The sequence below is a fragment of the Podarcis melisellensis genome (assembly GCF_964234715.1).
Source record: "Podarcis melisellensis genome assembly, chromosome: 12".
Classification (NCBI taxonomy): domain Eukaryota; kingdom Metazoa; phylum Chordata; class Lepidosauria; order Squamata; family Lacertidae; genus Podarcis; species Podarcis melisellensis.
In genome coordinates, this window is record NC_138544.1 from 25,702,231 (window position 1) to 25,729,676 (window position 27,446).

At 43.3% G+C, this 27,446-nt stretch overlaps 1 protein-coding gene across 3 annotated transcripts; it reads left to right on the forward strand.

Moving 5' to 3' along the window:
* Positions 1-701: 701 nt before the first annotated feature.
* GSDME (gasdermin E) lies at positions 702-26,826 on the forward strand. Of its 3 annotated transcripts, none has more exons than XM_081883346.1 (11): positions 707-832; positions 2,628-2,665; positions 8,582-8,821; positions 9,609-9,801; positions 13,208-13,379; positions 15,520-15,640; positions 21,649-21,825; positions 24,442-24,569; positions 24,718-24,913; positions 25,572-25,645; positions 26,350-26,826. In XM_081883346.1, exons 3-11 carry the CDS (start codon positions 8,611-8,613, stop codon positions 26,587-26,589), a joined length of 1,512 nt encoding a protein of 503 aa, XP_081739472.1. In that variant the 5' UTR covers positions 707-832; positions 2,628-2,665; positions 8,582-8,610; the 3' UTR covers positions 26,590-26,826. The 3 variants fall into 3 exon arrangements, with proteins under 3 accessions (XP_081739471.1, XP_081739472.1, XP_081739473.1); XM_081883347.1 differs by lacking the exon at positions 707-832 and adding an exon at positions 1,312-1,458; XM_081883345.1 differs by lacking the exon at positions 2,628-2,665 and having other exon boundaries at positions 702-832.
* Positions 26,827-27,446: the final 620 nt, after the last annotated feature.

The following is a 27,446-nucleotide window of genomic DNA, read 5'->3' on the forward strand; positions in this document are numbered from 1 at the left end:
ATCAAAGATATCTGTCTTCACTTGGACAAAATTGCATTTCTTCTGGTGCAGTTTAGAGATTGTTTATCACTACAGTAAAGCATCACATAGGCATTGGGTCCATAGGGGCTATGCATGATCTCTACCACTTGTGAATAGGCAGCAGCTGCATGTTCTACTGAAAGCCACTCCTAAAGACTGAAATGCAAAACGTACAGTCTGTGACTGCATTGAAATACATGCAGAGTACAGTAGGCACTTTGATTACTAACAATTCTAATTGCAATAGGTTAATAGTGGATTCAGGGAACCATTGTCTCTATTCGAGGTCAAACATGAGAGTTAGGATTGCTTTTGACATCATTAGAGTATTTTACCCTCCCTCGCATATAAGAAGCCCCTTCCCATTTCATGCTGGCCAGACTGACAACTATTTTTAGGGTGCTTCCTAATGGGTGTTTATTGTAGAATGGGCGCGCCTCAAATGCGCGCATCTTTTACAGCGCATATTGTTGCCATCAAATGCCAGCCTGTATTCTCCCCCCCCCCATTTAATTTTATTTACCATCGCAGGAAGTAGCCTTAGTTAACCCCAAGAAATCGGTGCAAATCCACCCTTTCCCTATCTCTAGGCCCGCCCTTTGTCCTCCACGCGCTCTTCCCTTTTCCTAGCCAGCGGCATACTGGGCGGGGCGGGGGGGGAGAAAAGGGCGTGGCCCCGCCGGACTGGGCGTCGCGGCCTGGAGTGAGAGGCAGGCGCAAACAATGAGTTGCAGTCCAGCTGCGCCGAAGAGGGTCGCGCAGACGTCGGGTTCGCGAGCGGCGGCGGCGCGCGGGCGAACGCGGAGCAGCCGTGAGTAAAGGGCCCTCCTCCGCGCGTCAAGTCTCCACAGCTTCCCCCCCTTCGCCTCTTCTGTCGCTCGCGGAGTTCTGCCTTCCTTTCTCTCTCGTGCTCCTCTCGTGTAACGCCCCACAGCCCTCCCTTTCGAAAGCCTTGCCTTAAAAAATGGAAAAAGACAACAAATTCTGGACGTGGGTCCGTCTCTCCCGCACCGAAAAACCTGCTTTTCCTCAGGGCTCGCGCTATAAGAACGCAAAAGAGCCCCACGGTTTGAAGGGCAAGGCTGCTGAGACTGCAGCCCTTGGACCTTGTCTCCTCAGAGGGAAGCCTTCCTCCCAGGTCAAGGGGCTTGACGCTGCAACCTCCAGTTCCCCACAAGTGGCCAGGCAAGGGAAGTCCACAAGCAGGGATAAAGCCAGCAGTGGAGGAGACGGCTATAGATGGCCACTACTGGCAGCCGTGCCTCTGAAGACCAGTGGCTGGAAAACGCAGGAGGCGCGAGGGCTCTCGCTTGTGCTCCAATCCTGCTTGCACTGTTCCCTCAAGCATCTGGTTGGCCGCCGTGGGGACGGGATGCTGGACTCATCCAGCACGCTCTTCTTATGTTCCCTCCTTGTTTGCTGCCCAACACCTGATGAGTAATATTGGCTAATACATTGTTTGTTTTCCTCTTATTTTCTTGCCTATCTTCTGCCATGGAGCCAGCCCCGATGGGCAGGGTACAAATAATAAAATCATCAGCATTATTATCCCCTGAGGTAGTGTTTGTGTGGTTCCCAGGTGGTCACCCATCCAGGTATTAACCTACACAGCAGGGCCAAAACTCGACTTTATTTCAGCTGGGTTCAGCTTGACACCTCTCCCCCCACCCCACATGCATTTGTGTACACACACACACACACACACACAGGATGGAAACCTCAATTGTACCCTTATGGAGACTTCATCTGGGGCAAAAAACCCAGCTAGTCCACCCCCAGTAGCTACGGTACTGTACACAGACTGGTTTAGCTTCACTGAGCTGGTGGCCTCGCGTTTCTCCAGATCATGTTGCAGTAGCCATTGATAAATTTGCTCTTAGGCTTTCCATTTCCTTTTAAAGTCATCCAGGGCCAGCAGGCATTGCCACATCATGCAATGGTCAATTCCTAATATTAATTATGAATACGCCGAAGAGCTACTTCCCTTTGTCCTTCCTGGAACTTCTGTGATGTAGTTTCATCCTGTCTGCTACTTGCCCCGCAACACTCTAGTATTGAAAGAGGAAGAGGAGGATCCTCTTTATCCATGTTCTCTCAACTATACGTAATTCTATAATGTCACGGCACCCCTAAAATCATTTAAAAGTGTTTCGGCTAGTTTAAAAACTTAAGTTTTTGTGCCCTGTGGACACCATATACTATATTCCATATTGAGTTGCTTCACCTTTTTTTCTCATGCACACTCTTAAAATAGAATTGCTGTAAAAAAAAACCAGCAACCTTCACACACATATGCACCATTCCCTCTTCCACCCACATATTGTATACCAGTGATATGTTTTCATGGGTCTTATTTATACACAGCCATGCTGATTTTTCAGGCATGGTTTGTAGCCACACAACAGTGTTGGCCTCTTCCCCATACATAACTGTATAGCAATGATGTAAACGATTTACATTTATCTGTATCCTGCCTTTCTTCAAGAAGCTCAAGGCGGTATACACAGTTTTGTTTATTTAAATACTTATCTGTTGCCTTTCTTGGCCAAGTTAATTTCTCTCTTTGCATTTCATTCACTCCGTGTTTGTTCTTCACAAGGACACAGTGAGGTCTGAGAGATAGTGACTGCCCCAAAGTTAACAGGTGAGTTTCATGACTGAAGTCGTGGGTGCAGTTTTCATTACAATTGCCCAACAATATACTCTGCTCTGATTAGTCTTTCTTTTGTCTTCTGCCATCAATGCATTTCCACTTCAGGTTTCCTTGTAAATGCAACTGCATTAAGTATTGGTAGGTTTCAATCACTTGTTACCACATTTTTAAGTATAGCAGTTTGGCTGGCATTACTGGGACTTGTATAAGTATTTTACTATCCTCTCTTCCCCTGCGCCACAAGATCCTACATATGATTACTCAAAAATAAGCTCCACTTAGTCCAATGGGGCTTATTCCCAGATAAGGTGGTGGACTCTCCTTCATTTGAGGTTTTTAAAAAGTGTTTGGATGACCATCTATCAAAGATTCTTTAGCTGTGATTGTTTAGCAGTGACATTGCAGGGGGTTGAACTAGATGGGCCCCTTCCAACATTACAGTTCTACCATTCAAAATGAGAGAAGTCTTCATCTGTTACAGCCTTCTCTCACTGTGCAGATCATTTGAAATGTCTGTAAAATTTGGAACCAATTCATACATTTATTTTTGAGGTTCAGTAAAGTTCATGTGATGTCTTGACCACTTCATTTTCACCTCTGAAAATAAGGAGCAGTTTGTGTGAAAAACAAACTGTTCCTAAGAGCACGAGTGTATTACGTCGATTAAAAAACAGTTATTTCATTCAGGACTACTGCAGCTTTTCAGCTGTAGGGAATTTTGCACAAATGGCTCCCTGTGTGAAAATAAAAAGTACGAGGCCATCACACAAGGGTATTGCAACTTCAAAATAGTTATGTGAATTGTTCCTATGTTTGACTTGGAAGAACATATCCAGGGCCCTCCACTGCATTTTAAAATAAGGAGAATGCAAGGCGTCCTGGGAACTGTAGTTTGTTATGGATGCTGCAAAGGGAGTAACTACAGTTCCCAGGATTAGGGGAAAAGCAATGTACGGTACTTTAAATGCGCATCGAATACACTTTTAATGTATGGTGTGGATCTGCCCACAGCTTACTTTGTTTGCATTTAAAAGATATAATTTTAACTCAAAAATGTGGGCACAACCTACTGATGACCAACCACTTTCCATTATAATGGGGAATTTGGTACCCATATAATTCTCCCATTGAAATAAAAAATATTTGAGTTTAGTTGGTATGTGCTCTTGGAAGGGACTACAACTCCATAGTAGAGTACAAAGGGTTTGAAATCCTGGCCTCTCCATTTAAAACCACCTGGCAGCTGGTGAAGTGAAGTACACTCTCCCTGAGACCTTGGTCTAGTGCAAGGCACAGGCAAACTTGGCCCTTCAGATGTTCTGGGACTACAACTCCTATCATCCCTAGCTAGCAGGACCAGTGGTCAGGGATGGTGGGAGCTGGAGGGCTGAGTTTGCCTATGCCTGGCCTAGTGAATCAGAGTTGACAATACTAGGCCCGATGGAGAAATATAGTCTTCCTTGCAGTAAGATTATGTGTCTTGTGTTTTTTTAAAGGTAGAATTTAATTTATATTAGTAATTTTTGGGGGACGGACAGACATGTTTTTAAGTGAAAGTTGGAATTGACTTAGTGAAATGGTTTTTGGAGGCACTGCTTTACAGCAGCCACAATCTTATTTCCAGGGTCAAATTATTGGGTGATTGTCTTTTAGCAGTAGTGCTGTGGGGTGCATCAAGGTACCATCGTGTACCCAATGTTGATTAACATCTATATGAAGCTGTTGGGAGTGGTGGTGGACTGGATGAGGGCCAACAAACTTGACTCTGAATCCTGGCAAGACGGAGGCATGGTGTGTTGCTGATCCTCAAGTCCAGATAACTGGTCAGTTGCCTGCTTTGGATGGGGTCGTACTCACCCTGCAATAGCAGGTTTGTAGTCTGGGGTGCTCCTGTGTCCATCTTTGCTTCTAGAGACCCAGGGAACCTCAATGGTAAAAGGAGTGCCTTTTACCAGCTTCAATTGGTAAGACAGCTGCAGCCATTTCTGGACCGCATTCACTGTCCACTGTTGCCTGTGTGCTGCTAAACTCCAGGATTACTGCAATGTGCTCTTTGTGGGGCTCCTCCTGACGTTGGTTCGGAAATGGCAGCTACTGCAAACTACGGAGGTTCAGCTGCTCCCTGGTCACTGCCTTAGTACGTTATTGCTGAAATAATTCCTCTGCTAGTTAGCAAGTAGACAAAGTTTAGGTTTTGGTGTATAAAGTCCTATACAGCTTGGGACCAGGATACAGGAAAGATTGTCGAAATTTGTCAGGTGCATTTTGCAACTGGCTATTGGCCACTTGCAACCAAGTGAAGATGCTTGGGTGCCAGGATGACGCCTGACATCACCATCTGGAGGTGCGTGCCTGGGGATCCTTGGATCTTGTCTGTTTTCACATACTAACAACACATCCTGTAGAATTCTATCTGGGATATTTTGTCTGCACGATCAGAACGAATTTCAGCAACCAAAAGATCATATTGAAAAATAGAACCTTCGAGCTGTCTGGCCCGCAAACAGCAACTAGACATTCCTTTTTGGCCACTTGTAACCCTGGTTTTAGGGACACGGGTGGTGCTGTGGGTTAGACCACAGAGCCTAGGACTTGCCGATCAGAAGGTCGGCGGTTTGAATCCCCACGACGGGGTGAGCTCCCGTTGCTCGGTCCCAGCTCCAGCCAACCTAGCAGTTCGAAAGCACATCAAAGTACAGGGAATAGTACCTAGATAAATAGGTACCGCTCTGGCGGGAAGGTAAACGGCGTTTCTGTGCACTGCTCTGGTTCACCAGAAGCGGCTTAGTCATGCTGGCCAGATGACCCAGAAGCTGTACGCCGGCTCCCTCGGCCAATAAAGCGAGATGAGCGTCGCAACCCCAGAGTCGGCCACGACTGGACCTAATGGTCAGGGGTCCCTTTTTAACCCTGGTTTAAGGAGCCATTTGGTGCCAGGCTTACATATCAGCGTTTCTAACACTGCTCCCCCATTAATATACCCAACTGACCATTGTGAGCTACAGCTGAGGGCCTCGTGCTGACATTATTTATGTGTTTGCCATCCTGAGCAAGTGCATATTGATTGAAATAATGGTAGTAGTAGTAGTAGTCGTCATCGTCATCGTCGTAAGGAATTTCCAGCCTTCCTTTAGCAAGTAGTTTAGTGTGTGTTAGAATGATATCTGGAAAGCCCAAATGATTGTTGAGGGTGGGGCAGACTTTCACTATAATTCCCACGCAGAAATATTCTAGTGCAGCAGCTTGGATATTCATTCCTGCACACAAGGGTTCCTCCACAAAACAGATGGTTGGCACTGCTAGCTTTGGCAGCGCTGATCAGACATTTGGGCGGGGGTGTATTTGGAATTGGTCTTCCGCCCGAAACAGATGATTAGAGCAGGGAGTGCCAACCATCTAGAGCAAAAAGCATTCTCCATTCCACAAGAGTCTTTAGCTGAGATGCCGAATGCCCTGCCCCACTTTATCACAGTCTAATGCAGGCCCTGTTCTAGAAAAACTATCCATCTGCTGGTCTGAATCTGTTTTGAATGAAGGTGATGGTGTTTACTCACATTATATTTTTTAAAATGATTTTAAAAAATGTTTTAAAAATGATTAAATTTCAAAACTTGGCTTTAGGCAGTAGATCTTACATGCTACAGTTCAGAGAAGAACATTTGCTTCACGCTTCATTTAAATTCAGAGAAGTTAGGTGTTTTGATTTATGACAGTTAAATAACTATCATGCTATTAATGTTTGGCAAATAGCATGCTTTTTAATAAATCTCATCTCTGTCAGAAGAACCCTGTCAGAAAGGAACCTCCCCCCCATCCATTTGTTGTCAATGTGCTGCAGCTATTCAGTTCATTTCACAACAGTTATTCGCCTACCAAAATAGAGATAAAAATTAATAGCTTGCCCATTGCTACATGCATGAATTTTGGTGTGGGGGAATCTTTAATTTCAGTTTTAGAAAACACTGGTTGTAAATAGCTAGTTGTTCTGAGGATTACCAAACTTTTCTTAAAAGAAGAAACCCTTAAAAGGGATGGGGCAGGAAATACTTTGACTTTTTTTTTTTTTTAAAAAAATCACTTTTATGTAACCTCAAAGGAATATATAGAAAAATCACGGCCAGAGTCTGAAAGAGAGGCTTTCATTTTATGTTCTTCTTTAGGAATTCTAGCTGACCAGTGCAGGAACAAAAAACTTTTTTGCCTGAACTCTGACTGTGGGAGTGTCTATATACAGTGGTACCTCGGGTTAAGAACTTAATTCGTTCTGGATGTCTGTATAACCTGAGATACCACTGTAATCTGTACAGGTAAACTGTACCTTTGTTGTAATCTCCTCTTTATCCTTCTTATAAGTACAGTGGTACCTCAGGTTACATACGCTTCAGGTTACATACACTTCAGGTTACAGACTCCGCTAACCCAGAAATAGTACCTTGGGTTAAGAACTTGGCTTCAGGGTGAGAACAGAAATCATGCTCCGGCGGTGCGGCAGCAGCGGGAGGCCCCATTAGCTAAAGTGGTGCTTCAGGTTAAGAACAGTTTCAGGTTAAGAATGGACCTCCAGAACAAATTAAGTTCTTGGCCTGAGGTACCACTGTATCTACAGGGAAACTCCGAAGCACTTTATATCTGAGTCAGCCCTGATGTCTTTCTAGTATAAGAAAGAACAAGGGATAATTGGATGACATTTCTACTTCACTTCTGGCACTCAGAACTCTTTTTAGCTGAAAACTATCTCTTAATATTTTTGCTTAGAATCGAATCTAGACCACTAGTCTGTCAAGGAGGTCTGGCACTTGCATCTGACACTTTTTGTGCTACAAAGACACATGTTGTGTCTTCAGCAAAGTGAGTTGTTTGCTACATTAGTTAAAACTAATTAGTTCCAGTTTTAAGGATTATATGTTGCCTGTTCCAATACATGCTGCCTTGCGGCTTGCTTGGTTCAGTATTTAGTCACATGTTCCAGTCAAATTGTGGTTGTATAAAAACGGCAGATTCATCAATTAAACTCAGAGTTGTGCACATAAATTATAACTGGCAGTTACATTAATATAAGTTGTTTACAAATTGGATAAAACAAATTTCAAACTACTTTACAGAAATGTATTCGCAAGTGCTTTACAGATGTTGGTGGTTTGGGGCTCTTGTTCTTTCCCCTGAATGTTCCAAAATCTTTCCCATATAGAATCATAGAATTGTAGAATTGAAAGGGACACCACAAGGATCATCTAGTCCAACCCCCTGCAATGCTGGAATCTTTTGCCCAACGTGGGGCTCGAACCCACAGCCCTGAGATTAGGAGTCACGGCTTGCTTGATAGGCACTCTGTCCTTGGTGCAATCATTCTTCTTGCTGCATGGAAGTTTGTACTTGGTAGTGGCACCCAAGCATACACACCCTATCAGATATAAAGCGTGCTTATGTATGAAATGGACACTTTCGCTTTAAAATAGGTTTATTTAAGCAGAAACGCCTTTCCCAGTCATCAAGAACATGTTTTTTGGAATGAAAAGTAAGAATTTACATGTGCACATATTGTTTTTCGTTTATTGTGACCATTTGTAGTCTGCTGTTTATTCAAAGGTCCCAGTGTAGAACATACATAAATATTTAAAATCAGAAATTAACAATATAAAGCCTTGCAAAATACAACATCAGTACAATTCGCAACATTATTTATTTATTGGTTAAATTTGTATCCCACCCTTGCTCCCAATAGGGCCCAAGGTAACACCTGTAGTGTAAACTTTGATACTGGCAATGGAGGTAAAAAACATCACCTAGGGAAGCAACTTTTTTCCTTTCTCATATATTGCAGTATACCTGCACTGTTGCAATTAAAATTTCCCCAGGAAATCACCTATCCATGCCTGCAGCCATCATGTCTTGATTTTGCCCTTTCAGGTATTTAAGAAAGTGAAAACAAAACCAGGATGTTTGCAAAAGCAACGAAGAATTTTGTGAGAGAAATTGACTGTGGAGGAGACTTGATCCCCGTATCTCAGCTCAATAACTTGGACAAATTACAGTTCCTGAACATAGTGACAAAGAAGAAGAAAACCTGGTGCTGGCAGAAACCCAAGTATCATCTCTTATCAGTCACATTGAATGATGTGCTTGCTAAAGATGAACCCATAAAACCAGGTAAAATTAGTTACACGTTGCCACAGGAGATAAGGAAGTATAAAGTCCAAGCCGTTAATAAAAAAGTATTTCAAATCAGACTGCAGAAGATTTGCCCGCTTTAATTTTTGAAAACTTTTAAATATTCAGTTTCGTAAAGGCAGATGTTGCCATGTTAATGCATTTTAACATGTCCTTTTAAAGTATATATAAGATACTAATAATTTTTCCAATGCAAACACAAGTGGAATTTTATTGCACTGATGTTCTTAAGTGGCTATCAGGCTTTTCTGTATTTCAGATACACATCCTCAAGTTAGTAACTTTCAGAGGAGTAAGTCTGTTTCAGAAGAAAAACCCACAGCATTTTTATATGTATTTGTTTATTGATAAAAATATGAATATACCACTAACTTTATAGAAAACATGTACAGCAAATATGAAACCCACAGGAAACACAAGAAAAATGGGAAAGCAAAAAAATTACAAGGAAATGGCCAATCACATAATATTCATCCAGTTGAAAAGTCCTGTTGACACACACTCACAAATAATGCTAAGTATAATACTGATGGCACTTCACTCCCAATGTTTCCAGAGTCTTGTGACACCTCACAGACATATAAGATTTATTGTGGTGCAAGTTTCTGTGAGCTATAGTCCATTTCATCATCAGGTGCAGTCAGGATGAAGCAACTTCAGCAGAACATAGAATCGTAGAATTAAAGCATTCTATGATTTCTACTTGTGTTTCCAATCTAATGTTTTGATGGCTAAGCTACTTCTATGTTTTTGCTTGTTTTCCAAGTGGTTGTGGAGTCTGATTTTGTGAAGTACGAGGGGAAGTTTGAAGACTATGTCAAAGGAAACATTGAAACTTCATTTGGGACGATTAATCTAGGAGCTGGAGGAAGAGGTGTTGTGGAAAGCCAGTCGTCATTTGGAAATCTGAAAAAGCAAGAAGCTGACTTACAGAAGCTTATGAAGGATGTCAAGGGAAAGTAGGTATTCAGCTTCAAAGCTGAATTGTGAAGTTTTTTTTAAAAAATGCACTTAATATTAAGGCAATGTAGTTGAAGGTGCAATATTTCCACCGTATATTCCAAAATTGTGAATTTCTTTATATACGGTAAGTATGTATTTGTTATGAAACAATCTGCATACTTAAAATCAGAATTAACTGACTTTACAATATGTTTTGCCATTTTGCTCTGATGGAAGCTCTCAAGGTAAGCTTTTTTTTTTTTAAAAATGTCCATAACTTCTAAGGGGTAATTATTATTATTTCAGGACACTTTTAATGTGTGATGTTCTGTTGTGTTGTTGCTGGGTTTCTGTACATCAGAGATTTCCAAAATTCTTGTTGTGATATTAGAGTGTTGGCTGCAATGTGTAGGTGCGTTGCACAAATGCTCTCCGCACTCCTCACGGGGCTGGGAAGGGGTTAGTTTAACCTCCAATTTGCTAGTAATACTGACTATGTCGTGAAATGATGCATATCTAAAAAGTGTGACACCAGCATGGAAAGTTTGGAAAGCTCTGCTGTATATTATGTTGGAAGCTGTGCAGAGTGGCCGAGGCAACCCAGTCAGATGGGTGGGATACAAAAAATAATATTTTTATTAGCTGAGTTAGTCTGCTATGGCAAAGGCAACAAAGGGTCTTCTAGCACATAAAACCTTAAAAACCCAAAAACCTTATGCCATCATAATTACGGTAGCATGGTCGTTGGTGCCTTTACTGGTCTTTCCATAATTGCAGTGAGCTAAGTAACCACCCAACTGGGTGTGGCTTTTAAATGGTTTTTAATTGAGGAAGATACAGAACAAGGTACTGCCACAACCCGGTAAGCTGTTGGGCCAAACTGAAGCTTTATAGTACGGATCGTGCTTTGTAAGCATGCCTGAAATTAATCCACTGGAAAGCTGTATTTTGAATTGGATTAATAGACGAACTAACATGGGGCTCTGCTTGGTGGAATGTGACAGAGGATTAGATTAGTGTGTGCTGGTCTAGTTAGCTCCCTTCCAAGGGGATAAAACTTGGCTTTATATAATTGCAGACGGTGTTTTGGGTAGAGGGAATGAGGTGGTGGCTTATTGCTCCAGCACGCTGAGGAGAGACAAGAAACAAGATCCAGAGTTCAAACCCCTTTGCAATTTCATAACTACTGTATTTTTCGCTCTATAGGACGCACCGGACCACAAGACACACCTAGTTTTTAGAGGGGGGGGAGAAATCACTTTTTCCGCCCCCAGCCCCAAAGAGCCTGTCCGCTTCTTCCAGAGCTTCTCGGGGCTGCAGGGGAAGCCTGGGCCCCCCCCAGCCCCAAAGAGCAAAGAAGCCAAGACAGCGAGTGGGATCCATCCCGCTGGGTGTCTTGGCTTCTGCCATAGCCATGCAACCTCTCCAGCCGGGAGCTAAACCTCTCCAGCGCAGCTAAAGAAGCGTGGCTAAAGAAGACAAGGCAGCGAGCGCAATCCATGCGGCTCGCTGCCTTGGCTTCCTCTTTGGCCTTGTGCAGCCTCTCCAGCCAGGGGAGGCTGCGCGCGGCTATGGCAATTCCCCCACCTCCCGCAAAAGCCCATAGGAGCCATGCACCCTTTAAGGACTGACTGTGTCAGTCCCTTCTCCCTCCTGGGGAGAAGCCCGCAAGAGCCGCGCGAAGCTTGTGTGCGGCTCTTGGGGGCTTTTGCTGCCTGCCTCCCCCCTGCATTCGCTCCATAGGACACATAGACTTTCCCCCTTAGTTTTTAAGAGGGGAAAAGTGTGTCCTATGGAGCGAAAAATACGGTATATACTATGGGGTTTTTTTCCACCAAAACAATAATTCTTCCCACCCCCCACCCCCACTTCCTTTGTGTATACTTGTGCTACTCCTGATCAACATCTGTAGAAACCTACTGCTTCCTATGGAATTGAATAGCCGTAGAATGAATTATCCTTGGTGTTGACCAATCATATAGACTTATTTACTGATATATGTCAGTTAGGTAAAGTCAAGAGGGGATAGGTAGAGTGCATACTATAGATTATAAATAGTATTTGTACAACCTTGAAGAAGAGAGACAACAGCAATGTGTTTGGAATCCTATGCAGAGAATGCGTATTTGGAATCGCACAGAGCAGGGCAGTAGGTAGCAACAACAACAAAAGGGGGTAGTGAAAGGACCGAGTACTAGGTCCTGCTTCTCACCTGTGCACACAAACCTTCTGCTTCAAATACAACCTCCTTAAGTGGCTTTTCCTTGGAGGACCATCTGGGATTTGTTACAAATGTTTGCATGTAACATCTAGTTCAGGTATTGAGTCTCCTTGAAACAGAGGAAGGAGCAAGAACTTTTGCACTTAACTGTGCAAAAGAATGAATATATCCTTAGTTGCTATCCTCTTAGATTTACCTGTTAATTGATATTAGGATGCATTTTCTAGGCACTGTAATAGCTAGCTTGTAAAAGCTTGCTGTAATTGACATTATTAGCTTAACAGTGTGCCATTAACAGGTTTCTTTGACTATAATGAATCCTGCTCTCTGGAGATTATTAAGGAAGTCTACAATCTTCTTTGGGGAAATATTTTTTCCCATTCTCTTGGCACATTGGGACATGATTACCTATTAATACCATTAGATTTTTGAAAGGATTGCTTGCTCCCATACAAACCAGCCTTGTTGAGACTTTCATCGGAGGTTCTTCTTGTGAATGCCCCTGCTAGCTCACGTGACGTGGCTGGCTGCCAGGCATAGGGTGATGCCCCAGCTATGGAATTGCATCCTCAGATTGATTTACCAGACACTGACAAACTAGCAAGGAACATCTGCTTGCAAAACTCTTGTTTGTGCCTCTCTGGTCTGCAATTTGCCACCAAAGAATGAACACTTTATCAGCCTCTTACAGATCAGTGCTCTGCACGTAGTTCACAGGTTGTCAGCCTGGTCCCTACCGACCACTAGTGGGCGTTTCAGGATTCTAGTTACAGATAGGTAGCCGTGTTGGTCTGCCATAGTCAAAACAAAAAAAATTCCTTCCAGTAGCACCTTAAAGACCAACTAAGTTAGTTCTTGGTATGAGCTTTCGTGTGCATGCACACTTCTTCAGATACTTCAGGTATCTGAAGAAGTGTGCATGCACACGAAAGCTCATACCAAGAACTAACTTAGTTGGTCTTTAAGGTGCTACTGGAAGGAATTTTTTTTGTTCAGGATTCTAGGTGGGTGGTAGGGAATTCTACAACACAAGCTGAATCATCCTTCCATTGAGCACTGATGGGCAGTAAGGAGATTTTTACCATCAAGAAAGATGCATTAGTGGGCGGTAGGTATAAAAATTGTGACTACCCCTGGTGTAGTTAATAAAGATATTTTTTTCCTGGGTAGCAATTTTTGTCTGTTTCATACTCCTTCCTCAGGGCTGTTAATCTGCACAATACATTGCTGCAACAAATGCTTGAAAGAAAGCATGAAGTTCTTTGTATCCTGACAAAAAGAATAGTAACAACCCAGAAATGTTTAATATCTGAACATATTCAGACAGAAGAAAAAATGGCTAGTATGGTGGGGATAAAGACAAAAGTTATCAAGGTAAGAACTGGGGGAAAAATGAATGCAGTTCATTATAGATACGTACTGTTGAATTGCACCTCGCACACATTTAACTTGAGTGATTTCAGCTTTACGTACTTGGTGTCTGGCCAGCTGAAATCATAAAAATTAAATGCACGCAAGGCAGAGAGCTGAAGAACTCTCAGAATGGCTTGCCAGGCTTTGGGAAGCTCTTGTGTGGACTCTGGGAGGCTGTCACAAGATCTCAGATAGCCCTGCAAGATCTGGCGAAAACCTCCCCAGAGCCCAGTAAGCAAGGCGGAAAGCACCTTGCGTGGGGCAAGATCTGGGCAACTTCAAAAAGGTAGGGATGCTTGCACGGGATACATTCCAGGGTTGTTTGGACTATACACAATTTTGGCTTTATGCACAATCCCCGGAACATAACCCCTGCATAAGTTGCAGTTTGACTGTGTTTTCCTAAAGTAAACTGTGACATGTTCCATTTAGCTTCTTAAGATTATCTGTGCTGTTATAGGCCCCTGTAGCTTTCCTGCTTCTGAACAGTTCTTCACAAGTATGCAGTGATTCCACATGCCGAGGTGCAGCTCTGTGGGACATTCTCCTACGGAAGCTCAGTTGCAAGGAAAGCTTTGCAATGATACATTCCTTTAATTTCCTTGTTTCATTTCGGCACATACTAAGTCTAATCAGGGGTGAGAAAATCTTTGGCCCTCCAGATTCTTTTGGACCACTACCCCCCACCATCTGTAACCTTGGGCTGGGGTAGCTGGAGCCCCAACAACATCCAAGGAAGCCACAGGTTCCACATCCCTGGTCTGCTTACTAAAAATTACATGGCTTCATAGAACTAAAGTTCTGTATACATGTTTGTGCCTGCCCAACCCCCCAGCCCCACGACTTTCTGCTGGCAGGTGTTTAAGAATATTGGTGCCTATGAAAAGAAAAAATCAGGATTACTCTGGAGCAGTGCTAGCTGGGGTGCCTTTGGGCAAGATACCTCGAACAGGCTCCGCTCTCTGCACCCATCTCCACCTTGCCACTGCCCATTTGCTTGCCCTCTCCTTCTGGCTGCAATCTGCACGACCACCCAGAGGGAGAGTGCAAAGCAAGTGGAGAACATTGCTTTATTCTCGCCCTGCTTAGGGAAGGGAGGCAGCCAAAGAAAGGAAGAGGAGCAGCAGCAGGGCCACCAAGCTCAGGAAGTCAGTAGCTGGTCTCTTACAAAGCTTTGTACCCAGGTGCCCAGTGATGCTGGCCTCTGCCCTTGAATCTGCTCCAGATTAAGATTTTGAGACTGCTCCTTTAAAAGAGTGAACCCTGAGCGATCTGAGGGACGTTTGTCAGGATGCTTTTCCTAAATGTGTACTTAAGACACTGCAAAAATGGTGCACCATCTTTTCAATGTGGAAATATTCCTCTCCAGGTTGGAAGCTATATATTAGCATAGAGGTGCTTTGCCAAACCTATATCACAAACTCAGGCTAACAATATAAAACACTTGCGTTGGACTGAAGTCCTATTAAGTCTACTGCTCTGGTCAGCGGTGTAGAAGCTCACAAGCAGTGTTACAGAGATGGTCCCACATGGCTGTGTCTCTGGTACCCTGGTAAGCAGAAAGTTATATACTGCCTCTATTGCTGGATGATCAATATATAGCCATGGAGGATCATTCTTATGGTAGACCTGTGGGCAATTCCGATAATGGTTTAAAAACCAATTTAAGCTGTTTGGGCAAAGCCAACTAGCAGAGGTTGGTATATTAGGACAAACGGGGCACTGTCCTGCCAAACTCAGCTTGCCCTCTGACATTCCTCATCTGTCTACCCTCTTTCTTCTGCACCAGGCAGAGCTCTGCCTGTCCTTTCACCTAAGGCTTCTCTAATGGGCACCAGTAACTACCTGTGGCCAACCTTGTGGAAACAAATTCTGTAACGTCTGCACCCTGTGAAAAAGAACTCTTTTTTGTTTTCTGTTTCATCAACTTGTGTAACTGGCTTAGAAAGGATGGAGACAGCCTTTTTTGTGGTGTGTTTGTTTTCTGTAGTGCTGCATAACTAAGTATGTTGTTTATCTTGACATTCATTTTGTCTGCAAGTTATTACTGGCACTGAATTAAGCCAGTGTAAATTAAAGAGCGGATTAATATCTCCCTCAGGTATCAGTGAGTGAAAATGGGAATGTGATAAAGGATTCTAATGTGATCTTGGAGATCCCTGCTCCCACAGCTATTGCTTATGGTGTAATAGAACTTTATGTAAAGCGTGACGGACAATTTGGTAAGTAATATGTTCATCTTCTTCCCTTGAGCAGCATTACCAAGCTCTGTAGCTTGATGAGCGATGCATTTTTGCTAGGATTAGGACATGATACAGTCAATCAAGTTGTTCACTGTCCGATAACTTTTGAATAGAGTTAGAGGGGAGAAACAATACAAGGATTTGGAAGTGTACACAGTTGCTTAAAGCCATTCTTGCCTTTGCTGAATTTGAAAATGCACTTACTTTTAAGAGGGACTCTGTCCACAGTGTGTTGTCTTGGGCGTATTACAAAAGAGTCTTTCTGTTATCGTAAATGAGCAAACGTATTAGTGACACAAGAGTCTTCCTCCCCAGCAGATCCATCTGTCAGAGTCGGTCTTGTTCTTTTGCTAACTCATTCAGCTGCTATAATCCATTGTTGCTCATACACCATCTGCTTTTACAGTAGAGTTTCTCCTAGCCTTTTTTCCAATCATTCCCCTCCTGCTGAACCTCTATAGTACTTCATAAGCACCCTGCAGGGTTTTGTGTATTTTTTGGTGAAAGTTTCAGCAATTTATGGATGTGCAACACAAAAATGGAAGCAGAGAAAACTTCTTCCACTCTGTTTACTGCCTCTGCCTCCCAAACCTCCCACGGGACTCAAAGCATCAGGCAGGATCGAGTTAAAGGAGTTCTTGAAAGGGAAATTCACACCTTTGCAGTTGACATCATCCAGTGAGGGTTGCCTTATTTGACCTGCAAAGGATGATCTGACTAGTGCAGGGGAACCAATTTGTCAAATGGGTAGGACCACCCGCCTGTCAATCAACTGACATCATAATAGTCAGGGGTGGCCCAAGACATTTGGGTATCTGAGGTGGACCCCAGAATGGCTCTCTCCCTATCAGGGAAGATCTACATCAGGAACAACGGGAAGAGAAGGAAGATCAACCCTGCCACCTTGCCCCATGGGTGGGCTGGCTCTCATAATGGTGTCAGGTGGTTTGGCACTTTGACGTTCCAAAGTCAGGACTTCGAAGCACCTTGCATGCAGCAAGGTGTGGCTATAATGAAGGTCTTTCCCTTCATTTTAGCTGCTGCTGTGCTGTGCTGATACAAGGAAGGAAAAAGCTATTTTAGCATGACTTTACTGCTTGTGAAAGTGCTTTGAAGCCCCAACTTGAGGACTTCACAGCACATTCAAACTGAGCAGGATTCAGGATGGGGTTGCATTGAAACCACTGCTTGAAACAAAGGGGAGAACTTCATTTTAGCAGAGGTTTCTATCCTACTTAACACTGGCTTAACCCGAACCATGCAGGATTGACCTCCCTGGCCAATTCTGCTTTGTACAATGCTTTAGAAGCTCCGAATAACCAAGTGGTGGTTTGGCACTTCAGAAGCTGCCCAAGGGGGCTTTGTGGGTGTAGGGTGGGTGAGTAGGTGTGGCTTGCCCAAAATGGCTTTGTGGGCAGGCAAAGTTTGGCCTGTGGGCAAGACGTTCCCAATCCCTGAACCAGTGAGAGGAATCAAAGGTTTCCTCATTACGTCCCTCCAGAGTTGGTGACCTGCAGTGCCTCAGACTTATATGTGTCCATGTCAGAATTGATGTTCGAAGGACCTGATGCCTGAATTGACCCTTGCCTGCTGGGGATCTAGTTTGCAGTGATTTCAGACAGAATTTCTTTTCTACCATTTATGATCCTCTTCCACTTGCTCATCCTTCTCAGCAGTGCAAGAGTATCTTATAGGCTTGCCTGGAACTCATTTGACATTGGCAAAAGGCCAGTGAAAAGATCCATCTGAGGGGCAGGTTAAATGCAAAGCCTTCAAGCACCTCATTTGTTTGCAATGTTCATTGGTGCTAGCATAGGAGTTTTATTTGGCTGATATAAGAGAATGGAGCAGATATTATTGTTGCTGTAGTTGTCAAGATATTCTGGTTCATCTCCACATATCAATTTTAACACTATGGATATAATTTGATAGAGTGCTTGTGTGTATGCACAGATCTTAAGATGACAACTAAGCATGAACATTAATGATAAAATATTAACATTTCCAGCCTCTATATCTTCTCCCTATTGGAATGGTTTGTTTGATTGAGATAACAAGTGCAACACCCTTGGGTTTATTAACTTATGCCCTCGTTGTTGCTGCCCTGCCCTTTTTGGTATTTGGTGATCTTATCTCTCAGGCGTCATATAAGATGGATGTCTCCACTATCTCAGTTTATGTATAGGGAAAGTTTTTAATGTTTTATTATGTTTTTATGTGGGGTCTGCCACAGAACAAGAGTCCACAACCCTACCTCATGGGGGGATGTCTAGTGAACGAAGTGTGTCATCAAGCAAACCATATTTCCTCTAATACCCAGTTAGTCACTCCTCCCGCAGGAGCTAGTGAAATAAGTATGTCAGCATGGGAACGTAGATGCTGCAAGGCAAACTGTTTCCACTATTCAGGGAGAATACGCTATAGCAGAAGGGCGTTCCTGATCTCTTTCCTTGGTGCCCAGCAACTTGAGCAAAGAATAACTCCCTTCAAATTGGGACCATAAAAGTTTTATTGACTTGTGTAGTAAAGTTTTATGGCAGCAAATTGCAAGGGATTATTGTATGCATGATGCTCGATCAGTTTTCCATACAGTGGTACCTCGGGTTAAATACTTAATTTGTTCCAGAGGTCCGTTCTTAACCTGAAACTGTTCTTAACCTGAAGCACCACTTTACCTAATGGGGTCTCCTGCTGCTGCCACGCCGCTGGAGCATGATTTCTGTTCTCATCCTGAAGCAAAGTTCTTAACCCGAGGGACTATTTCTGGGTTAGCAGAGTCTTTAACCTGAAGCGTATGTAACCTGAAGCATATGTAACCCGAGGTACCACTGTATTCTGTTTCTTCCCATTGAATTGCAAAAAGGACCAAGTCTCAAGTTCTGGATTAGCACCATCTGTACCCTTGGTATATCATCTCCTTTATACTGTTGCAACGCTCTTCTGTTTGCTATATTTAAATTTCACAGTACGTTTGCCTCTCTGTAGCCCTGCCCATTAAGATGTCCTCCATATGGCCAGAATGTGTATGAACACAGTCTCGGCTCACTTACAATCCCCATCTCAGATTCTTGCTCACACAGTGAGCCTCTGGTTGCAAATTGATATATCAAAGTGAGGTAGAAGTAAATCCTTGCCACATAATTTCAGGGTATCTTGTATTTGCTCACAAGGGGGTGCTTTGCTTTATGCTTCTATGTTTTCCTTAATTTCCAGTGCTCTTTCTGGTAGTATTGGTAGCACATGTGGCTCTTGAGTGCTTTATAACTCTTAGCAAACCACAGCCCATATTTCTTCATGGCTTTGCCAGCATGGAATACACAGTGCCTTTTTGCCTGCTAGAATTAGGGAACTGTAATCATGCAAATAGGCTTTAGGAAGAGTGGGAAGGGGAGTGCTCTAGCAGCCACTGATATCACATAGCTGTGAAGCTTGGACAGTTGACCAGCTATGATATGATTTGTCCATATTGATATTTTGGGGGAGGTCCTTTGGCTGTATGTACACTCTACATTTAAAGCACATTTCGCCGCCTGCCCCCCTAAAAAAATAATAATATTGGGAACTGCGGTTTGTTAAAGGTCCTGGGAACTGTAGCTCTGTGAAACGTAAATTGCAGTTCCCAGAATTCTTGGGTAGGCAATAAGTTTTAAATTTGCTTTCTGTATGGTGCATATCTGGATCACAGGTCCAGATGCCACTTACTCCTCACTGCTTCCTATCTGGCTTATGAAGATATCTTTTCCTCCTGCCGGATCCTGGAGTTCAGAAGGATAATGCAGGCTTCCAGACAGACTTACTCACTTGGGACATTATTAGATAAGATTGCCCTGGGAACAGAAGTTAATTCAATAGCGTTACCAATATCTCTTCTTTCCAATGTTCGCAGCCAGCTCTTATTAGCTTTAACAGAGGCACGAGGAGCGCCATGGCGGAGTCTCATTACTCTTGGGAATAGCTTTAATTTGTATTGCTCTCTCTCCACACCCCCCATCTTGCCATGTTGCTTGCCTGAGTCTCAAAGGGTTTTTAATATGCCAACAGCTCCACAAACAATTGCTTCCTTCATCTCATTCTCCAGCGCAGAGGTTTGTGTGGCTGCGGCCTTTTTTATCTTTGATGGAAATGCTTCTTTCCTGGTTCTCTGTTTGTATTTCCCTTTTTATACACGTCCTCAATTCAGCGAGAAGGGATATGGATGTGGAACAGTTATATTTGAATTCCGAACATGGGCTGTGAAGTTGACAGTTAGCATTGCTCCTCCCGTCTCACATTTATCCTTAAGTCGGCCGTTCTCTTCATGCAGATTTCATTACAGTTTTGCAAGAGTGCTGGGGAAAGTGAAATCTCTTCCATTTTCTCATAGATCCGTTTCTCAAAACATCCGTGTTGTTAACTCTGGCTCTGATGAGAATTTATTTTCTACGCAATTGACATGGAATCAGTTACCTAGATGATTGATGGACTCTCCCTCACTAGGGGTCTTTAAAAAGAGCCAGTGGAAAGCTATCATCCGTCGAGGGATCTTCTAGCTCTTGAGTTTTTTCAGAGGAAGGAGTTGAGCTAGAGCAGTGATGGCCAAACCTGGCCCTCCAGCTGTTTTGGGACTACAATTCCCATCATCCCTGACCACTGGTCCTGTTAGCTAGGGATGATGGGAGTTGTAGTCCGGAAACAGCTGGAGGGCCAAGTTTGGCCATCACTGAAGTAGAGGGCCTCCAAAAACCACTCCCACTCTTTTAGAAAGTTCCCATCCACACTACAAATTAAAAGAGCATGGCTTCCACCCCCAGAGAATCCTCGAAACCATAGTTTGTTGAGGGTTCTGGGGCAAACTACAGGAATCTTTGGAAGAGGCAATACGCTTTAAATGTATGGTGCAGCTGCATCCAGAAACAAAGCATATAATATTATTGTAGTCTTTCCTTCTGCAAAATGAGAGTGCTGCAATCTGACTTCTATATGTATTTTCTAAAAGCTTATAAAGCATAGAGTGAATTGATGGTGATACTCAAAAGTGCTTGCCCTCTCTTTCTCTCTCTCTCTTTTTCAAAGAAGATCACACCTTGAATAGAAATGGGTGGGTCGTTTAGCTGCTGCCTCTTCAAGATTCCATACGAGTTCTCTGAAAAGTCAGGAAAAACCTCCTTGACTCAAAGTCCTTTCCTGGCTGAGCTGCATGTGTGTCCTGATGTCCACTAGGGGGAGAGGTGGAGCCAGATCCAAATCTAACCAGTTCCATCCTTTGTCAAAAGCAAATCTGCACATATTTCTGTGTGGGCCACGCAGAGCAAACTTAACCCAAAGGTGTGTAGTCAAGTAGCCCATCCTATGGGAATGGTACTGAATGATAGCAAGCCACACTATATTTAGTTTTTCATTCCACTCTCTTTCTGTACAAATGGGACAAAGAGGGAGTATGAATCCTGAATCGCTAGGACTTAAGTTCCTTTCGGTGACAGCAGAAAAACTGTTAACGGTATTCATCCTAGTAGTTTGCTTCTATTAGCAAATGTGTATTTTGATGAATGGACAGCTGAGTAAATGGACAGTTAGATACAATCTCTTTCACATAACTGCGGGTCTCGTGGTGTGATGTGTTATTTACCGTAACATGACGGGGGGGGGGGATGTTTCTCATGGCAACCTTCACTAGTTAAAAAATAAAAAATAAACTAGGTACTTGGATCCAATTCTCATTTATATCTTTGAGGAGCTGTAAACTAAACATACCATGTTTTAGCAAACTTGCTAATTAGCTACGATTGTGTAGCCCTCCTTCTCAACCAGTTAAAGACTTGCTGGGCAGTAATTTAGCAGTTTTCTTTTTCTCTCTAAAAGGTGCACAGGAAGAAAAGTTTAACGTGTGTGTGTGTGTGTGTGTTTGGCAGGCTAACATGTAATCAAAAGGCATCTGCTGGGTATTTTTGTTGTTGCTGTGTTTCCAAAGTATTTCTGGATAACTCAATCAAGCCCTTTCTGTTTGACAGAATTCTGCCTGCTACATGACCAAGAGGGTGGCTTTGAAAGGGACAGCATGGAAGGAACGGCTTATCATTCTGCAGCTTTCCGATATTCTTTCTTCCCCCATCTTCTGGATGCTGTCGATAGTGAGAATCCGCCGGGCCCTGTCCCCAGTGATGCCCCATTAAGTGTTTTGAGCAAAGGTAGGACTGAGTGGAAAGTGTTAAGAAGTACAAAAGAAAACCTGGCTCACATTAAGAACAAAATGGGAGATCAACCTGTTTTCAGTTTTAAATAGGCCTTCTGATTTTTTTTTTAGAAATCAGGGTACACAAAGGAATGTTGGGATGTGCGTAGGAGAAGAGTGTTGGAGATAGTTTGCCAACCTGATTGCTGCAGCATGGAAAGAGGGGTTTAAAATTCCCCTCCTGGTCTGTATTTCCAGCTCTTGAACCTAAGAAATAGAAAATTATATTGGTATTGCAGCAAACCTCACACCCAGCCCTTAGCCTGAGCAAGACAGTGTTGTGCAATTTACTGTTAAATGGAGAGGAAAACACTGGTGTCAGCTGCTGTTTCATAAAATTCTCATCCCTCCGAGTAGAAAAGGCCACATGCTCCACGTGTTGATATGTACAAAATAAAGAGGGGGTGTTTTGGATTTGGGCAAGGATTTTTTTTTTTGTTATCAATGAATTGAGATCCTCTCAATGGATTTGAGATTGGTGTTCACCATTGGATCCATTTATACCACTCTTCCCCTCAAAGTACATATGTGGGTTTGCTTTGTATTCCACCCCCCAAAATGGGAGGAGGAACAAATTATATCTTCCCCTTTGTCCACCTCCAAGTTGCTCTGTACAATTGCATTCATATTTCTGGAGTGTTTTCTATGCACACGTTTTTCAAGCTTTGGTTTCCTTTTACATAGCATGCTATTGGTCTATAGGCTCCTCTCCTGGACAACCGTTACGGCATGTGAAGGTACCAAATGTCAAAATGTGGTGCTTTGGAACACATGCTTCCTGTTCTGCTCGGAAGGTAGATCATCCCTTGCCGTGAACTTAATTGCGAACTATTTTGGCTACGCTGTGCCCCTTCCAAACTGTTCCAAATTAATGTTTTAGGATGCACGCATGGAATAGCAATTTTTTGCAGAGCATTTGTTGCACAGCATGGAAACATTTTCTTAATTAAATTCCCCAGCAGAGGCTTACTTAGCACCTTGACCCTGCAGAACCTTGTTTTTGCTCAGGAAGCGCCGCCTTACTCGACAAAGCCATGAGAGAGGTAGATGCAGAAGCTGTAAATGAGGGTCAAATTGAGATTTAGGGCAGCGAAAATTGGTTGCTGGTGTGCGCTTGCTGTATCTTGCCCAATTAAGGTCTAGTCAGACAAAGTTGTGACAAGAAAAAGAATTAGTTTGCAGGACAGGGGAGAGCAGGTTGCAGCTTGCTTTGCCTTACAGCTTTGTAGCTGCTTTTCCTGCTTCATCAAAGCGTTTCCATAACACCTTTGCATAAGGCCTCTGAATGTGGTCTTTTCCCCAAGTTCCCAAGTTCCAGAGCTATGATAAAAATCAGCCATTTTTCAATCAATGAAACAAAATAGGACTTTCTTTGGAACAGGTAAATTGATTGAAAAAAATGAATCTCTTTGTATTGCTGAAATTGAAGTGATTTTTGTTGAAAGTCTCCCCATGACTGTTTTCCTAGTTTGCTGCTCTGTGTGACTATTTCAAAGCCTTGTGGCTGCTTCTTGATTTCATTGGCTTACTCTAGCCAGTTCAAACAATCCTTAAACATATTTGCAACTGATCCAAATTTAGGCCTCATTTGCCATTCAATCCCAGGTTTTATTATCTGCTCTATAAATGAATAGCACATGAATGTACTATGGGTTTTTCTCTTTTACTGGCTGAGTGCATCCAGAAAAAGCATTTATGTTGCAGTTTGAGTTATGTTTGAGTTCCGGGCATTCACTGTGCTAGCTACTCTTCATACATTTTCTGCACATAAGAGCTTCCTCTTTCTAGAAAGAAATCAGTTTTCAAAATAAATGCTGCCCCATATACACCCTGATAAATCATAATGGAGTAAAACATGTACAATATATTTACCGTATATAGATGTAGCATTTATTAAAATGAAACAAAAAACAAGAAATAAGTGGTGCATTGGGTGAAAAAGGGCAAATTCAGCATTAAAAAAAAGTTTCTGTTAATGAAGAAGAGGCACAACAATAAGTAGGAACAGATATGCTGTTAAAACAAAGGTGAGGAACCAGGGGCCCTCCAGATGTTGAACTCCAATTCCCATCAGGTCCAGCCAGCATGGCCAATGGGAGTTGAAGTCCAACTTCTGGAACAGCACCAGTCCCCTGCACCCCTAAACCATTTGCAGAGTTTTGCCTCTCTAGTGCAGTGCAAGCTTTCCTGCAACAAAACCCAGAAGTGGAGTGCAAAGTAGTTAACAAATGGAGGGCAAATTTGGCATTGCGCTGTGATTTCTGTCCCAGGAAAGATTGTATTATTACGGCTTGGAAACATATTTAGTAATGCTCTAATTCAGAAATGGAGATTTTGTCGTTGTCCCCCAAACTGCAAGCCCCAGCCCCAGCCAGCATGGCCAGTGGACAGAAATGATGGGAGTTGCAGTCCAATATCATCTGGTGCCGCATCCCTGCTTTTAAAAATGTTTCCTTGAACTGGTAACCTTTGGTTGAGATGCTGTTGAAAGTGTTGCCCCTTCAAATCCCTTTTAGTGTGGTTTCTATCAGCATGTAGTTGCTTAATGTGTGTCCCCTTTTGTCTCTGAAAGATGCCTTGCAGTTCAAGACCCATTTCCAGCCCTTCATGAAGCTAACGGAGGAAAAGCAGGGAACTTTATACCAACTACTCTGTGATTTTCTGCTTCAGGAAGAAATGGTGACTGAGCTGGAGGATGTGGTAATCTTTTTCTTTCTTTCCAAATACACAAACGTTCTCCTTTTTATTTATAAGCAATAATAGCTGATTTTCAAACCACCACCCCCATGGGCTGATGTATTTCTGGTCCCATATTCAGCATCCCATCAACATTGTCTGTTCTTTACAGCTGGACCATATATGTACAGAAGACAAACCAGAGCTCCTTGTAATGGTGGAATCAAAGCCATCAGAGCAGAAAAACATAGAGGATTTCTTACAGCTTGTTGGAATCCGTTTACGGAACAAACAGTTCCTGCAGAAGGACCCACTTTCCAACAAAGAGCTCCTCTTAGCGGCTCACATCCTCCTCAGTGCTATAGCAGGTACAGTAAGAAAAAAGAAATTAGCTGCTTGGTGGTTCTAGAACTGGGAAAGAAACACCCACCCTGAAAGACTTTGGAAAACGGACAACAGCTGTAGGCTAGATTGGGTCAATGGCCAAATTTTGTGTGAAGCAGTTGCCATTTCTTCCCTTCCGTGACATCATTTGTCTACTCTATTGCAACTCCCTGCGATGAAGGAATATTTCGCCCAACGTGGGGCTTGAACACTCAACCCTGAGATCAACCCAGCAGATGCTCTGCTGACTGAGCAATTTTGCTTTATCCTGTGATAGAAATAGCATGCAGTCTTGAGCAGCAGCATTGTGAGTGCAAAGCTCAGTTGCCTGGTTCAAGAAGCCAGTTTGCTACATTTTGTGAAGTTGATGGCTGGTAAATTGAGGCTGGGAAGAGAGATGTTCGCTTCTGCTGGGAAACTTGTTAAGCTATTGCTCATTCCTGAAGAATAGCGATGTCTGTTCTGCTACTTGATTATTATTTTTTAGGATTATTTTTCTCATTGCCTCCCCCGTCCCCCAATTCTAGATTTCATGAGTTTACATTGTTAAGGTTTCCATATAGGCTTGTTTCACTGATATGTACAAATTTTCAATTTCATCCTTCTGAAAGTTTCAGTTTGCCTCTTATTTCCTTGCTGCAGAACTGTCCGATTATGCGCTTGTCCTCCTTCGCGCCTGCTGCGAACTCCAGGTTGTCCCTGCTCTATGTTGCTTGGTAAGTCCTGCAATCGCAAGTGTGCAAAGTCACGATAGCAGCATGGCTTTGCCCCTTGCATCATCTGCGGCTGGCATGGCCAGTTGACAACTGTCATCAGTAGCATGTGGATGGCCAGAGGCTGTGTCATTCCTGGCACATATGGCCCCACCCCAATTATAGCCTCACATGAGCCCTAGGATAGGCTGATACTGACTGACAAGGTCATCTAGTGAGTTTCCTGCCCGAGCGGGGATTTGAACTCAGGTGTGGGTTAAACCACAGAGCCTAGGACTTGCCGAACAGAAGGTTGGCAGTTCGAATCCCCACGAAGGGGTGAGCTCCAGTTGCTCGGTCCCTGCTCCTGCCCACCTAGCAGTTCGAAAGCATGTCAAAGTTCAAGTAGATAAATAGGTACCACTCCAGCGGGAAGGTAAACGGCTTTCCGTGTGCTGCTCTAGTTTGCCAGAAGCGGCTTAGTCATGCTGGCCACATGACCCGGAAGCTGTATGCCGGCTCCCTCGGCCAATAAAGTGAGATGAGCGCCACAACCCCAGAATCGGCCACGACTGGACCTAATGGTCAGGGGACCCTTTACCTTTACCCTTGTTCAGCACTCTCTCTAGACACTTCCTAAATATTTTAAGTTCACCCTCGCTACTGAAGGGGTTCACTTGAAACTTCGTTGTAAATGCCTCTTAACCTTTCTCTCTATCTCTGAACAGCCTAACAGGACCTCGGCGGATGGCACGCTAACACTTGCAGATCCAGCGCTAGCTCCCCTTGCTGACACCCAAAGGTTTCAGATAGCACAAAGGCTGTTTGCTTTATCAAACATTAACCTTGAGATGACCGAGTCTTGCATAAAAGCTGTAACCATGAAGAAACCCAGATTTTCGCCAATCATTCTCTATATAGCATTGTATGGACTTCATGCATTAGGCTGTAAAACAGTTCAGGCTTGAAGCAGCGGCCTGGGTGGTTTAATAGGATAACTAACGGCAGTATTTAATATCTGTCATAATAGAGTTGGACCTGGCTGATTTGCATCATTACAATGGGAACATGGGCAAATTGGCTGTGCCTCTGGAGCATGGCAGAAGTTGAAATGGAGTGTATAAATGAAAATATTGAAGAGCCATGCAAGGGCGCTTCATCTGCAATGCACATATTAAAATACATCTTTAGTTTTTGTCTCCTCAGAGGTTACTTCAGAAGCATTTATTTGTTCTATAAGCAGCCTTTGCTTTATTGCTTGGTTAGCATTTGTATATACTAGAGCAGAGGTCTTCAGTGAGTTGGGGCCAACTAGTGGGTCTCGGCCTGATCTACCGGCATTGCAAATATATGGTGAAAGAGTTAAGGAAGGAGTCTCCAAATGCATGTTTCAGTTAAAAGTGGATCTTAGGCCTGAAAAGGTTGAAGATCCCTGTACTAGAGAGTTTTGTTATCCAAAACATCTTTGTGGAAAGAGTCGTTTCAAATCTAACCCAATTCCCTTTCCTTGAGGAAGAGGTTGTAGCCACACATGCTTTGAGTGCAAAAGACCCTTGGTTTAATCTCTGACATCATGTAGGTGTTAGCAGAGACTTCTCCTTGCACCCCTAGATTTCTGCTAAGTGGGCATAAGGAAACATTGTGTATTCGTCCTGCTCATCTGTGTTCCACCCCATCCTTTAAAACAGATTGCTTTTTCCAAAGGTCAAAACCAATGGGTTTTGAAACATGCTCTATGTTAACTGGGATGGCGTATTCAATAAAAGAGGGAATTCACTCACATGGCTAATCTATACATTTCTGTATGGCCCCCTCTTTGTTTTCC